Source organism: Cervus elaphus, chromosome 24 (genome assembly GCF_910594005.1).
Source record: "Cervus elaphus chromosome 24, mCerEla1.1, whole genome shotgun sequence".
In the NCBI taxonomy this organism is placed as follows: Eukaryota; Metazoa; Chordata; class Mammalia; order Artiodactyla; family Cervidae; genus Cervus; species Cervus elaphus.
Genome location: NC_057838.1, coordinates 43212224 through 43225500, shown reverse-complemented (window position 1 = coordinate 43225500; position 13277 = coordinate 43212224). Strand labels below are relative to the sequence as shown.

Sequence of the window (13277 nt, the reverse complement as noted above, 5' to 3'; positions counted from 1 at the left end):
GCATCTGTTCTGTCCTATGCCAGCTTTCTGGCACAGACCTTGGGGCTGCTACAGAGACATAGTCAAGCTGATCACAGTCTCAGCCCCACACCCTCTCCTACCCTAGACTAGCTCTGCCTTTAGTAACTTATGTATTGGGGATCTGTTTACACTTCTGTGTGGAAAAAAAAAAAAAGATTGCTCTCATTGCAAAAAAAAAAAAAACATTGAAAACCCCAAAGCGTAATTAATTAATTGGGTCTCACAAGGAAGTGAAACCCAAGGTAAGTGATTTTAATGCTGTGCTTAGTCACTCAGTTGTTCCGACTCTGTGACCCCATGGACTGTAGCCCGCCAGGCTCCTCTGTCCATAGGGATTCTCCAGGCGAGAATACTGGATTAGGTTGCCATGCCCTCCTCCAGGAGATCTTCCCAACCCAGGGATCGAACCCACATCTCCTGCATTGCAGGCGGATTCTTTACCATCTGAGCCCCCAGGGAAGCCCAAGTGATTAGAATCATCACCTCTTAAACCCAGAGTATCTGCTTTCATGTTTAATTACGGGTTTCTCACCTTGTTGGCCTAGTGAAGGCATCTTTCATCATGATTTGATTTCTCTCTGGCTGCTGAGGCAGATCTGTTGTTTTCCTTGTAGCCCTGAGCAGCTTGGCTCTGTGCTCACTCTTAGCATCTCAGGGTACCTCCCTGGGTTGCCATTTTTGGTGCCCAGACCCCAGGGATCAACCCCAGGGGGTTCTCCAGGGGCTGTAACTCAGCATCTCTTGGGAGAGCTTCTGTTTTTTTCTCCATCTAACCCATGTGAGGATCAATTATTTGGTGGCTTGTTTTAATGTTCCTCCATTCACATATCCCAGCTGATGCTTCTGATCTTTTAGCAGCTATAGATTACGGGGTGTCCCTCACAGCTCAGTCAATAAAGATTCTGCCTGCAATGCAGGATACCTGGCTTCAATTGCTGGGTCGGGAAGATCCTCTGGAGAAGGAAATGGCAACCCACTCCAGTATTCTCACCTGGAGAATCGCATGGACAAAGAGCCTGGCAGGCTACAGTCCATGGGATTGCAAGAGTCAGACATGATTTAGCAACTAAACCACCACCATTCACATGTCCCAGCTGATACTTCCAATCTGCTTTTAGCAGCTGTAGCTTATGGCATAGGAGGTTTTCCATACATAAAATTATTTTTGGTTTTACCATTGTCATTATTATCATGGATATTTTCTATAAAAGAGCTCAGGTTAATTTAAAGCACTATAGAAATATTACTATGTAGTTATAATTTTAGTGATTTTTCTGAGGTGCTGTAAGTTTTTTAACTCACTTTTACCTACATCTTCCCGGGTAGCTCAGTTGGTAAGAATCCGCCTATAGTGCAGGAGATGGGTTCTATCCCTGGGTCGGGAATATCCCCTGGAGAAGGAAATGGCAAGCTACTCTAGTATTCTTGCCTAGAAAATTCCATGGACAGAGGAACCTGGCAGGCTACAGTCCAAGGGGTCGTGAAAGTCAGACATGATTTAGCTACTAAACCACCACCTTACCTACACCTTAATGGCATTTTTCTCATATAGGAATGCATTAGAGCTATAGTGTTTAAAAACCAAAAGGCAGCAAGCTCAGGCTGCCTGCGTTTGAATTAGAAAACCTGTTAGATGTGTGACTTGGGGAGGAAATTCTCCCCAAGTATTCTATTTCTGTCTAGTCTAGTTGTTTTGAGGACTCAGTCTCTTGAGAGGAAGGTGGTTTAGGGCATGGAGTCTGGTGCCAGATGCTCCAGGCTTCCTGGCTCGACCATTTCCTAGCTGTATACTTAGAGCAAATTACTTCACCTGTTTGTGCCTTTGTTTTCCAGTCTATAAAATGGGGATAATATTAGTGTCTACCAATTAAGGTTGTCATGATTAAATGAGCAGAAAACCACTTTAAAAAGTACCTGTCAGGCAGTAAATGTTATTTAAAGGTAGCTGTGGTAATTACGATGTTGAATCCTAGCACAGCGCCTGCTCCACTGTTGGAACTGTATTCTAGGCTTTTCTCAGCATGCTCACATACAGCGTCTCCTTTGATTCTAGCAACATGCCTATGGGGCTGCTCACCAAAGCATCACCATTTTATTGATGAGGACATGGAGACTGAGAGAATTTATAACCGGCCTATGAATATTCGTGATAAAACCCGAGGATGCCACTTTTATGATGCATACAATTAAGTAGTGGGATCTCACAGAATTTTTTTAACTGTATATTACTCTGTTTATAATCCTAGAAAGCTATAACTATTGAATATAGTGTTTAAGAATATTGACTTTGTCATCAGCAGACCTAAGTTTAAGTCCTGACCCTGCCTTCACGTAGCTCTGGGACGGAAGGCTATTTGAATCGTCTCTGATTGAGCACACGCACAGTGGTCCTCCTTCGCCAGGCGCCTGTCTGGTTGAAGTAAGATAAGGTAGACGATGGGAGTAGACTGTGTCCAGCACATGACTAGCACTCAGTCCTTGATAGTGATTCTCAACTTCTAATTGTTATTTCATCTTGAGAAACTGAATGCTCTGAATATTGAATTTTCATGGAGCATCCAACACTGAAACTCTCTGTTTCCTTCCATTTTCTTTCCAGAGACATGCGCTGGAACAAGGGAACCATTTTAAAAGCATCCGTGGACTATATCCGAAAGTTGCAACGGGAACAGCAACGTGCCAAAGAGCTTGAAAACAGACAGAAGAAGCTGGAACACGCCAACCGGCACTTGTTACTCAGAATACAGGTACCAGGCGTGTGCAGGGTGAAGGTGACTTGAAGATGGCGAAGATGGGGTAGAATGAGCCGTAAGGGACTTGACTTAACGTGATCCTCAAACAGTCTGTACTCATTATTTGTGGATTCTAATTTGTGTATTTGCTTCCGTGCAAAAAAGTTATTTGAAACCCCAGAATCAACTCTTGTGGCACTTACGTGCTCATTCACAGATGGGCAGAGTGGCAAATGTGACTTGGCTGTTGTGTTTATTCCGAGTTAAGGTTGAACAGTGCTCTGTCTTCTTCTTTAAGCTCATACGATAAACAGGCGTCCTTTTTGCTGTGTTTTCAGTGTCATGGTGTTCACATTTTGTGGGGTTTTGGGCTGATTCGCTCTTTAAGGTGGCCTGTGAGCATGGGCCTGAAGTCCTTTCTCGACTCTCTGAGCATAGCAAGGCTGTGATGTGCTTTAGGGAGATATGTTTCATTCAGGCATGAGTTGTGGTCCTGTTGGCCTTGGGTTTAATATTAATGAGTCAGTGATGTGTTGTAAACAAGTTGTCTTTAAACAGAGACACATAAAACAAAGTTACATGTTGATTAGTTGGTGGAATGTTGTGCCTGGATGCTTTATCATAGTTGTTTAGTCGATACGTCGCGTCTGACTCTTTTTGCGACCCTATGGACTGTAGCCTGTCAGGCTCCTCTGTCTAAGGGATTTCCCAGGCAACAATACTGGGGTAGGTTGCCATTTCCGACACCAGCAGATCTTCCGGATCCAGGAATCAAACTTTGGCAAGCGGATTCTTTACCGCTGAACCACTGGGGGAGCTCATGTTCAGATGCTTGCAGGAAAGTAATCCTCTGTTTTCACCAGGAGCAGTGGTTCAGCATTCACTAATTCAGTGTTCATAGCAACTCTGGAGCACATAACTGTCTTTGACCAGTCATGCTCATGTGATAAAAAGCACCATAGACAGAGAGGTTTACACATCAAACATTTATTTTTCACAGTTCTAGAGGCTGGGAAATCTGATGCTGGCCGTTTCATTGTGGGATTGAGGTCCTGCTTCTTAGTTCATAGATAGCTGCCTTCTTGGTATAACTTCACACTACAAAGGGTTGCAGGGTCTCTCTGGGGTCTCTCTTATAAGGGCCTCATCCCATTCGTGAAGGTCCCCTGCTTGTGACCTAATCACCTCCCAGAACCCTATCTCCAAATACCATCCTACTGGGAATTGTTTCACCGTATGAATTTGGCAGGGGAGGCACAGATTTTAGTCCATAGCTATAACTACCGCAAATCATGACAACTCACAGTAGTTATTAAGTACAAAGGTGTCTTTGTATTGAAGGAGGTGCAATCTGTGGTCAAAGCTCATGTTTATAGGGAACCTCGGGACACCTTGAAAATCTTATCATCAGGATATAAATTTCAGAAATTGTTCCAGATAATGAAGTTTCCCATATGTATCTTTAACTTACTCTTAAAGGGAGAAAAGTGATTTTCAAAATACATGGGCTTCTTATGTCATTCCATTGAGGGAGTGTACATACCAGTGTAAGCATGAGATGAGGGACCCCTTTCATATCAGCTCCTGGTGGTTCTTTGTTGCTTGGCTTTTCATGCTAAATATAAAGATGCAACTTCCTTTCAAACTGTCTGGGAGAAAGAAAAACTTACTTTTTGCTTATGATTAAAGGAGTTGGCAAGAGTGATTTTACTTTACTTGCTTACTTTGAACACAACCAACCAATAAGGGTGAATGACATTTTATCTTCTTCTTGACTAGATGGACCTACTTGTAACCAGTTTTGCCATATATCAATGGTTTCTTTCTTTTTTTTTTTTCATGTTTCCAGTGCAAATAATTGTGGAATAGCAATGCAGAATATGGCACTTTAAATGCTATCTAGTGGTGTTTATACCCCAACATTAAATTTACTTAACAGCAGATTACTTATGATCTCTGATCTCGTTAATACCCCACAACACTATCAACATTTCTAGATGTCACATCTCTCGTTTCACTGCAGTGATCCTCAGTCCCGGATTAGAGAGGCAAAAGATGGTTTTCTTCTCGGGAAAGCATTTTAGAATCTTGGTAGTGAAACAGAGGTTATGTGTCATTTGGAAATCCCCCTTACCCTCTTTCCTTTTTTGACTTTTGCTGCTTGCTTTATGTTCCATCTCTTCAGTAATTAGCCACAGGTCTTTAGTCTCTTACACTTTGTATATATACCCATTTTTAAAAGCAACTCATACTAATGTGTTATTTCTTTATACACGCATCCACTTCAGTTCAGTTACTCAGCCATGTCCGACTCTTTGTGATCCCATGGACTGCAGCATGCCAGGCCTCCCTGTCCATCACCAATTCCTGGAGTTTACTCAAACTCATGTCCATCGAGTCGGTGATGCCATCCAACCATCTCATCCTCTGTCATCCCCTTCTCCTTCTGCCTTCAGTCTTTCCCAGCATCAGGGTCTTTTCCAATGAGTCAGTTCTTTGCATCAGGTGGCCAAAGTACTGGAGTTTCAACTTCAACATCAGTCCTTCCAATGAATATTCAAGACTGATTTCCTTTGGGATGAACTGGTTGGATCTGCTTGCAGTCCAAGGGACTCTCAAGAGTCTTCTCCAACACCACAGTTCAAGAGCATCAATTCTTCGGCGCTCATCTTTCTTTATAGTCCAACTCTCACATTCATACATGACTACTGGAAAAACCATAGCTTTGACTAGACAGACCATTGTTGGCAAAGTAATGTCTCTGCTTTTCAATATGCTGTCTAGGTTGGTCATTACTTTTCTTCTAAGATCATTACTTTTCTTACTTTTTGTCTTTTAATTTCATGGCTGCAGTCACCATCTGCATCTCAATATAAATATTAGCATATAATAACTATTCTGAAAAAGAGGCTAGGTTTAACAAATCAATGATTTTATTGTAAACAAGGTGTCTTTAAACAGAAACACATATAAAACAAAGTTACATGTTGATTGGTTGGTGAAATGTTGTGCCCAGATGCTTTATTGTGGTTGTTTAGTCACTTAGGTTCCAAATATATCCATTCATGTGAAATACAAATACTGTGAAAAGTATGAATTGGAAATTGCATGGTGTCTATGTCTTGGGTTTCTTCCAGTGCCAGTGAAGCAGCCTTTAGGACTTTTGTGTATCATGGAAAGCATTATTAATTAGGAAAGCTCTGTCATGCAGTGAACCTGAATTTTCTAGATGAGACTTGTCACACTATTTAACAATCTAAGTAAAAGTTTAATTGGCTGGTAAACATTTTAAATTAAATAACAAAAGATTAGAATAAGATGTGTGCCTCTATTCATTCAACGTTTTTTTTTTAAGACATACTACAAGTGTGGGGGCACTGCTTTTATCACGTGGGTGTAGATTTACAGTAGTGCATGTGTTCAGCTTGAGCCTAAGGGATTCCTTTCATTTTCACCCTAAGTGATGCATGCAAAAATGTTCATAGAAGAAAGACCATGAATCCTTAATATCACTGGGACTGGAATTTTATTATTAAACAGCCCATGGTTTTAGAATGATGCCCAGGGACACTTGTGTGTCTGGAAATCACGTGGAGGAACACACAGATACTGTTGTGACATCTCAGACTCCTGTCTCTCACTTGTACTGAATCTAGAGGATGCCCTTGCAGATCAGACAGCCTTTCATATAGGCTGAACATGTCATGTGTTTCTAGGCTTATGGGCAAAGGTTAAGAGGTTTGACTTGTTGTGTCCTTTGCCTTCTCTCCTGATGCAAGGTGACTTGCTTCAGATATATATTCTATTTATTGCATCATGAAACATAGGAAGATAGCATTGGCACATAGGAGCAAAATGCTCTTTGGGGTCAATTGTTGTCTATATGGCTCATTTTATGGGGGATCTAAGGATACTCTTGCATCTTGGGCTTCCCTTGTGGCTCAGCTGGTAAAGAATCAGCCTGCCATGTGGGAGACCTGGATTCAATTCCTGGGTTGGGAAGATCCCCTGGAGAAGGGAAAGGCTACTCACTCCAGCATTCTGGTCGCAAAGAGTCAGACTGAGCAACTTTCACTTAAGGATACTCAGAAAGGGAGACAGGAAGGAGCTTGTTTGACAGGCTTTTCCTATTTGTGTCTCTGTGTCCTTGCAGCTCCTCATGCATATTAGATGAGGACCCACCCTAAAGATCTCATTTTAACTTAATCACCTCTTTAAAGACACTATTTCCACATACTGTCACATCTGAGTTAGTGGAGGTTAGGATTTCAGCGTATGACTTGAGGGTTGTTTTTTAGTCACTGAGTCATGTCCGACTCTTTTTCAACTTCATGGACTATGACCCCCTGAGCCCACCAGACTCCTCTGTCCATTGGATTTTCCAGGCAGGAATACTGCAGTGGGTTGCCATTTTCTTCTCCAGTCATTTTTGGGAGGGGACACAATTCAGTCTGTAATAGGAAGGATGTGAAAAAGTTGTAGGAAGACATTGTTCCTCTTACACATAAGAGCTTTCTTGTGGAGTTAAAACAAAATAACTCCCTTTGCCTTGATGAGATGGGTTAAATGATGTGACTTTAGTTACTCCTATGAAACTGTCATACCTTTTGCTATTATTATCCAATCTTTATTTGTTCCCAGTGCCCTTAGTATCAGAGTAACCTTTTCATTGCACCTTAAGCCAAAGAAAGACCTACCATTGTTAGGTCTTAACAATTTAGTAGCCATTTGAGAAGATAAAATGTATAAATTGAAAGGAAAATCATATTTTCATTTTATTTTTAAATAACCACGTTACTGCCGGTGAGACGTGTGTGGCTGTTGGGGCACGGCTTCTCCAGCCTGGGAGTCATTTTGGACAGTGTCACCCCCTTTCCCATCCCACATGACTTTTCATGCAGGACTTGGTTTTTCTGTTTGCTTGTTTTCCTTTTTAGTCATGGTAACCATCTGAGACCTGGCTCTGTGTTGATATGACATGAGGGAAATAATGTAACACAATCTGATACTGGACCTATAAAACTATATTGAGTTTGATCATTCTCACCGCAAGGTGCATTTCCCTTGAAACTTTAAAATAGTCTCAATATCCTGGGAGTTTATTGTAGTACCCACGGATATCTCTGTACGGTTTAGGGACCGTGGGACTATATTATTTACTGAATATTTTCCTTTAATCAGCTCACATTTTGTTTTTATATTTTTTGACTTATCTTCATTGTGACCATTAACGTGTATGAGAGACTGTCTCTTCCTAATATATAATAAAATCCATATACCACCTTAAAAATCATTTCATATATTACTAGTGATACTCTGTACTTTAAAAGAATATGACACTTCTTAATTTGAAATAGCAAAAAAATGTTTAACAATTTATTGTCTTCCAAGTATATGATTTTTTTAAAAAACACTTTACTTTTTATGGCAATTTTAGGTTCAGAGCAAAATGGACCTGAAGTTGTAGAGAGTTCCTATATACCTCCTACTCCTGCATGTATATAGCTTCCCCTGATATTAATACCCCCCCACCAGAGTGAGACATTCTAACAGTGGATGAATCTACACTGACATAGCATTATCACTACTTGACCTAAGGGTTGACTGTTAGCAATGCATATCCTTTGAGTTTGGACAACTGCATAGTGACCGCTAACCATCTTTGCAATATCATGTTCAATAGTCACTGTCCTAAAATCCCCCGTGCTCACCTTGTTAAGTGTCTGATTTCTGTTTTCCTTTTAGGAACTTGAAATGCAGGCTCGAGCTCACGGACTTTCCCTTATCCCATCCACGGGTCTCTGCTCTCCAGATCTGGTGAGTCGGATCATCAAGCAGGAACCCGCTCTTGAGAACTGCAACCAAGACCTCCTCCAGCATCACGCAGACCTCACGTGCACAACCACCCTGGATCTCACGGACGGCACCATCAGCTTCAACAACAGCCTCGGGGCTGGGACTGAGAGCAGCCAAGCCTACAGCGTCCCCACGAAAATGGGGTCCAAACTGGAAGACATCCTCATGGACGATACCCTTTCTCCTGTTGGCATAACTGATCCACTTCTTTCCTCGGTGTCCCCCGGAGCATCCAAAACCAGCAGCCGAAGGAGCAGTATGAGCATGGAGGAAACCGAGCACGCTTGCTAGCAGATTCTCCCCGCTCCGCTTTCTCACAAACTGCTTCCTTTCTTGATCAGCAGATTTAATAATTTACCTGAAAGGGGTTTTTCTTGATCATTTTCTTTTAATATGAAAAAAAAAATTTTTTTTCATGCTTTATCAATAGCCCAGGATATATTTTATTTTTAGAATTTTGTGAAACAGACTTGTATATTCTATTTTACAACTACAAATGCCTCCAAAGTATTGTACGGTAGTGTACAGTATCTGTGAACTGACTACACCCAGACTTTAGCTTTCAGAGCAAGAGGATTTTTGCGTCAGAAAAATTTCTGTCCGTTTTTATTCAGGGGAAACTTGGTTTGTTATCTGTATGCCCGCAGCTTCCTTGGAAATGAAGTGTAAAGTTTGATTGAAAGAATGTAAAGCAACCAAAAAAGAGAGAGAGAAAAAGGGAGAGAGAGAGAGAGAGACAGAGAGGAGAGGGGTGGGGAAAAAAAAGAAGAAAAAAGGAATCGGTACTAACCTTTTTCCATTTTGTAAATGTATTGATTCATTGGTACTGCCTTAAACATACAGTACCCTTTTAGCATCATTTAGTCTTTATACTGCAAATTCTTTAAAGAAATACTGTATTCTGTAAAAGAAAAAAAAAATGCACCCATTTTCATGTGGATTGTCTGGTTAGAAAACAACCAATACCTTAGGTACAACTGAATTGAAAGGAGATATAGACCAAGGCTCTGAAACATGGAGTCTCATCTTCCTCTTCACTCTGTGCTCTGTTACAGTTTTGCTCATCAATGAATGTGATTCAGTTTTTCATGAGATATATTTTCTTTTGAAATGGACATTAATGTCCTCTCAAAGCAAAATATTGAGGAGCACTGAAAGTTGTTTTGTTTTCTCAATTTCACTTTTGATAAGAAAACCAAACTGGGCACATTTCTAATTGGCTTTACTCTTTTTAAATTATGTTTTACTGTTCATTTGATTTGTACAGATTCTTTATTATCATTGTTATTTTCATTATGTTTGTATTAATTTGTAAGAAAATGCATCTTAAAATGGCAAGTTTTCAATATTTTTACAACTCACTAGTGGTTTTCCGCATTCTTTGTACACACACGAAAGAAAACTTTTATGCAAGGTCTTGCATTTAAAGAGAGCTTTGTGAATATTTTGTATATTACAGTCTCACTCAGAACTGTTTTTCCACACATTTAAGGTGTAGTATAAATAGGCTAAAACTGGCTTTCAAAAGAGAAACAACTTACATATTTATTTTTAGTGATATAAAACTAGCAATATTCTTGGAGAATGATAACCATAGCGTTAATATGCCTGTTATGGTCATTTAAATTGGGGTTTATTTCAGCAAACCTGAATGTTTTTTAAAGAGAGAAATACTGTATTGGCCAATTACTGTTACTTGATAACAATGTTTTAACAAACAGCAATGTTGTAAAGTTAGTTTCAGTGCATTATCTACTTGTATAGTCCTATGCAATAACGGTAGTGTCACATATATTCTATCAGGCCTAGATGTTTTATACAGATGACATATGGTGTTAAGAGGCAGGCTGTTGAATGGAATTTCTCAGTAGCAGCCTACGATTGAATAGCAAGTGGCATAAAGCATATCCATTCAGAATGAAGTGCCTTAAATATAGCAGTAGTCTCTAGCACTGACTGAACTGTAATGTAGGAGAAAGTTTCAAGACGGTATCTATAATCAAGAGGGACGTGTAGCATGGTGCCTATGTAGACAATAGAAGAGCTTCCAGTTTTCCTTCAGATATTTTTAATATGAAATATATTTTAGTGACAGAGTGCCAACTTCTTTCATCAGGAAACCTTATTCAGGAGGGTTTTTTTGTTTCTGTTTTTGTTTTAAGAAAAACAGTTTAAATGTCAAATGTGAATTGGTGATGGGTATTGGAGGGTTCAGGGGGAAGGAGTGATTGTCAGATATGTGAATGGATGGCTTTCATGAAAATAATCAACTGCATAGTTCCCATGCACGTTGGGCAATGAGAATCCTTGGAAACATTGATGATGCTATCAGTTTTATAGCTTTATGACTTAAGGGGGTAGGGAAAATTAGTTCCCATTCTTTCAACCCCTCTTAATTGTATAGCTCTTTTCCTAGAATAGTGATGCAAATCTGCATGAACAGCTAATTGTACCATAGTGTTCATTGATACAATCATAGCATTGTCTGTTTTTTCTCTTCATATTTATATGGGGGGAGGGGAGCTGGGTGCAAAAGTCAAAGATTGCAATGGTATGATGCTAGTTTTCCTTAGCTGATCGTGAGAGTTCTTAAAAATAGAACAAGGTTGACTCACCCATGGCCCAGGGAATTTGGCCAGGGTTAAGCCAACTTATAGAAAGCTTTGTTGAAAGACAGCATGGCATGTTGCACCACTGCCCTGACACTCGCAGCTCCCGAGCTCACCATCGCCTGCTTCTCCATCCCCTTCTTAACAGACAGTTTCTGGGAGGGAACAGGTGAGCAAGCTCAGGGGAATGCTGCAACCTCGGGGGTGGTTTTATTTATTTCTTTTTTGCCAAATAGAGTGCGCATATGTTTTAGGGACTAGCTAAGCCAAGAGGTGGTGGTTTGGGCTCACTGTTTGTGACAAGGAGAACGGTCCACACCACTCCCCCCACCCCTGAGTGCACAGTTGTGACTCGGGGTTGGGCCTCCGTATGGAGTAACCAAAATGCCAAACTTGTACACCTGCCTCTGAGTATGGCAATGGAAATACCAAACCTTCTGACTTTGCCAAAAAACCATACAACCAACCTGGTCATACATAGGATGACAGAGTTCTTTCTGGTTGTTTTAAAATATTAAAGCAATAAGAACAAATAAAATACATAGGAAGTTAAAAGATATAAAATAAAGCACAAAGGAATGCACTTATTAATATTTTTGAAAAATGCACTGGGGAAAGTTGATGTTGATAACAGTATATTAAAAAAAAAAAAACCCTATTTCTTGAAAAAATAAACGACAAATGACTGTCTCTTGCGGACGCTTGGTACTGTAATGTTAATACTAGTCACCTGCTCTTGGATGCAGCAATAATTTCTGTATGGTCCATAGCACTGTATATTATGGATCAATGTTAATGTATCCAGTGAAATAATTGAACTGTTGTTCTTGATAGCCTCATTAAAGCATTTGGTTTTTCACATAGTGGTGGCCAGTTGTGTTTGGTTAATGCCAATTTTGAATATTGTCTGCCTTATCAAAAAAATAGTGCACAATTTCTTCTGACTTAATGAATAACAAATTGCATGAAAAATTTTAAAATGCCGGTAAGTACTTTTTTTTTAATTTTAAATACCACTCTCTAAGATACTACTTTTTGATTACTTTATGACTTGCAGTCAGATGAACTGTAATTATCCAGTTTTTTCCCCACTCTGAATTTGGGGAGTTTTTAAAGTTCCAAATGCCATGAATTCATTTAGATATAGGAGCTTATTTTAAATGTTTCAGTGAAAGGTGGCTTTACAAAGAGAGAAATTGTCAGAGAAACTCTTGCATATTTACAAAAAAGGTATTGGGTTTTTAAAATACAAATTTTTGATAATGAAAGCTTAGTATACCCAGGTTGTCAGCTCCTGGCTGGCTTTTTTTTTTTTTTTTTAAGTACTTAATAATCACTTGATAAATGTTGAATTTGAATTGAAAAGTGTCAGACAAAACATGTCTCTATTCCCTAGCTACACCTTAAACTTCTGCCCTTTTAAAAAAATCATCTGGTTTAACCTCTGGAGAAAATGAGCAAGAAACTTCCCGTAATGTTTCTAATTTGATTGTCAGCTTTTTCTTAAGCTTGAATTTTTTTCCCCCTTAAATTGTAATATACAATAATCGAGCCTTTTCTTTTTCAGAGTTAGTTGAATCATTTATATTTTCCATAGACATGTGATTGTGTGATGTCTTTAAAAATGCATAAAGTAGGAAGATTTCCTATCTGAACAAGAGAATTTCCTGGACCACAATGAGAGCAGGTAAGTTGAAAGTTGGGGCTTTTCACCTCAGAGAGTCTGTACCCAGACTTTAACCCAAATTTCTGACCTGTTCGTACACACTCAGTTCACAATCTATAAGGATCCTCAGTCTCTAGCTCTGCGCGCCCCTCCCCATCCCAAATTGTTATCTTAACATCAGACATTTGCCTACAGCTTGTATGATTGTACTTCATACCCAGAGACTTACCTTTCTTAAATCTTTATTAAGCAAACCCACTTAAAAAGCAAACAGATTGATCCATGAAATGGCAAAGCATAGACTTCAGCTAAATTTACTCATTTTGAATCTTTGCCTGTTTCCAGCTGTGTGATTTTGAGCAATTTACTTAGCTTCTCTGTGCCTCCATTTTC

The 13277-nt window shown here is 39.8% G+C and overlaps 1 protein-coding gene across 5 annotated transcripts in view; it reads left to right on the top strand.

Moving 5' to 3' along the window:
- The window catches only part of MITF (melanocyte inducing transcription factor), a 228130-nt gene extending 216049 nt beyond the window's left edge, over positions 1 to 12081 (top strand). For all 5 annotated transcript variants that reach the window (XM_043885247.1, XM_043885250.1, XM_043885246.1 and 2 more), the window contains exons 9-10: positions 2621 to 2768; positions 8499 to 12081. In XM_043885247.1, coding sequence (XP_043741182.1) covers positions 2621 to 2768; positions 8499 to 8900 — 550 coding nt within the window. In that variant the 3' untranslated portion in view covers positions 8901 to 12081. The remainder of the gene's footprint in view (positions 1 to 2620; positions 2769 to 8498) is intronic.
- Positions 12082 to 13277: the final 1196 nt, after the last annotated feature.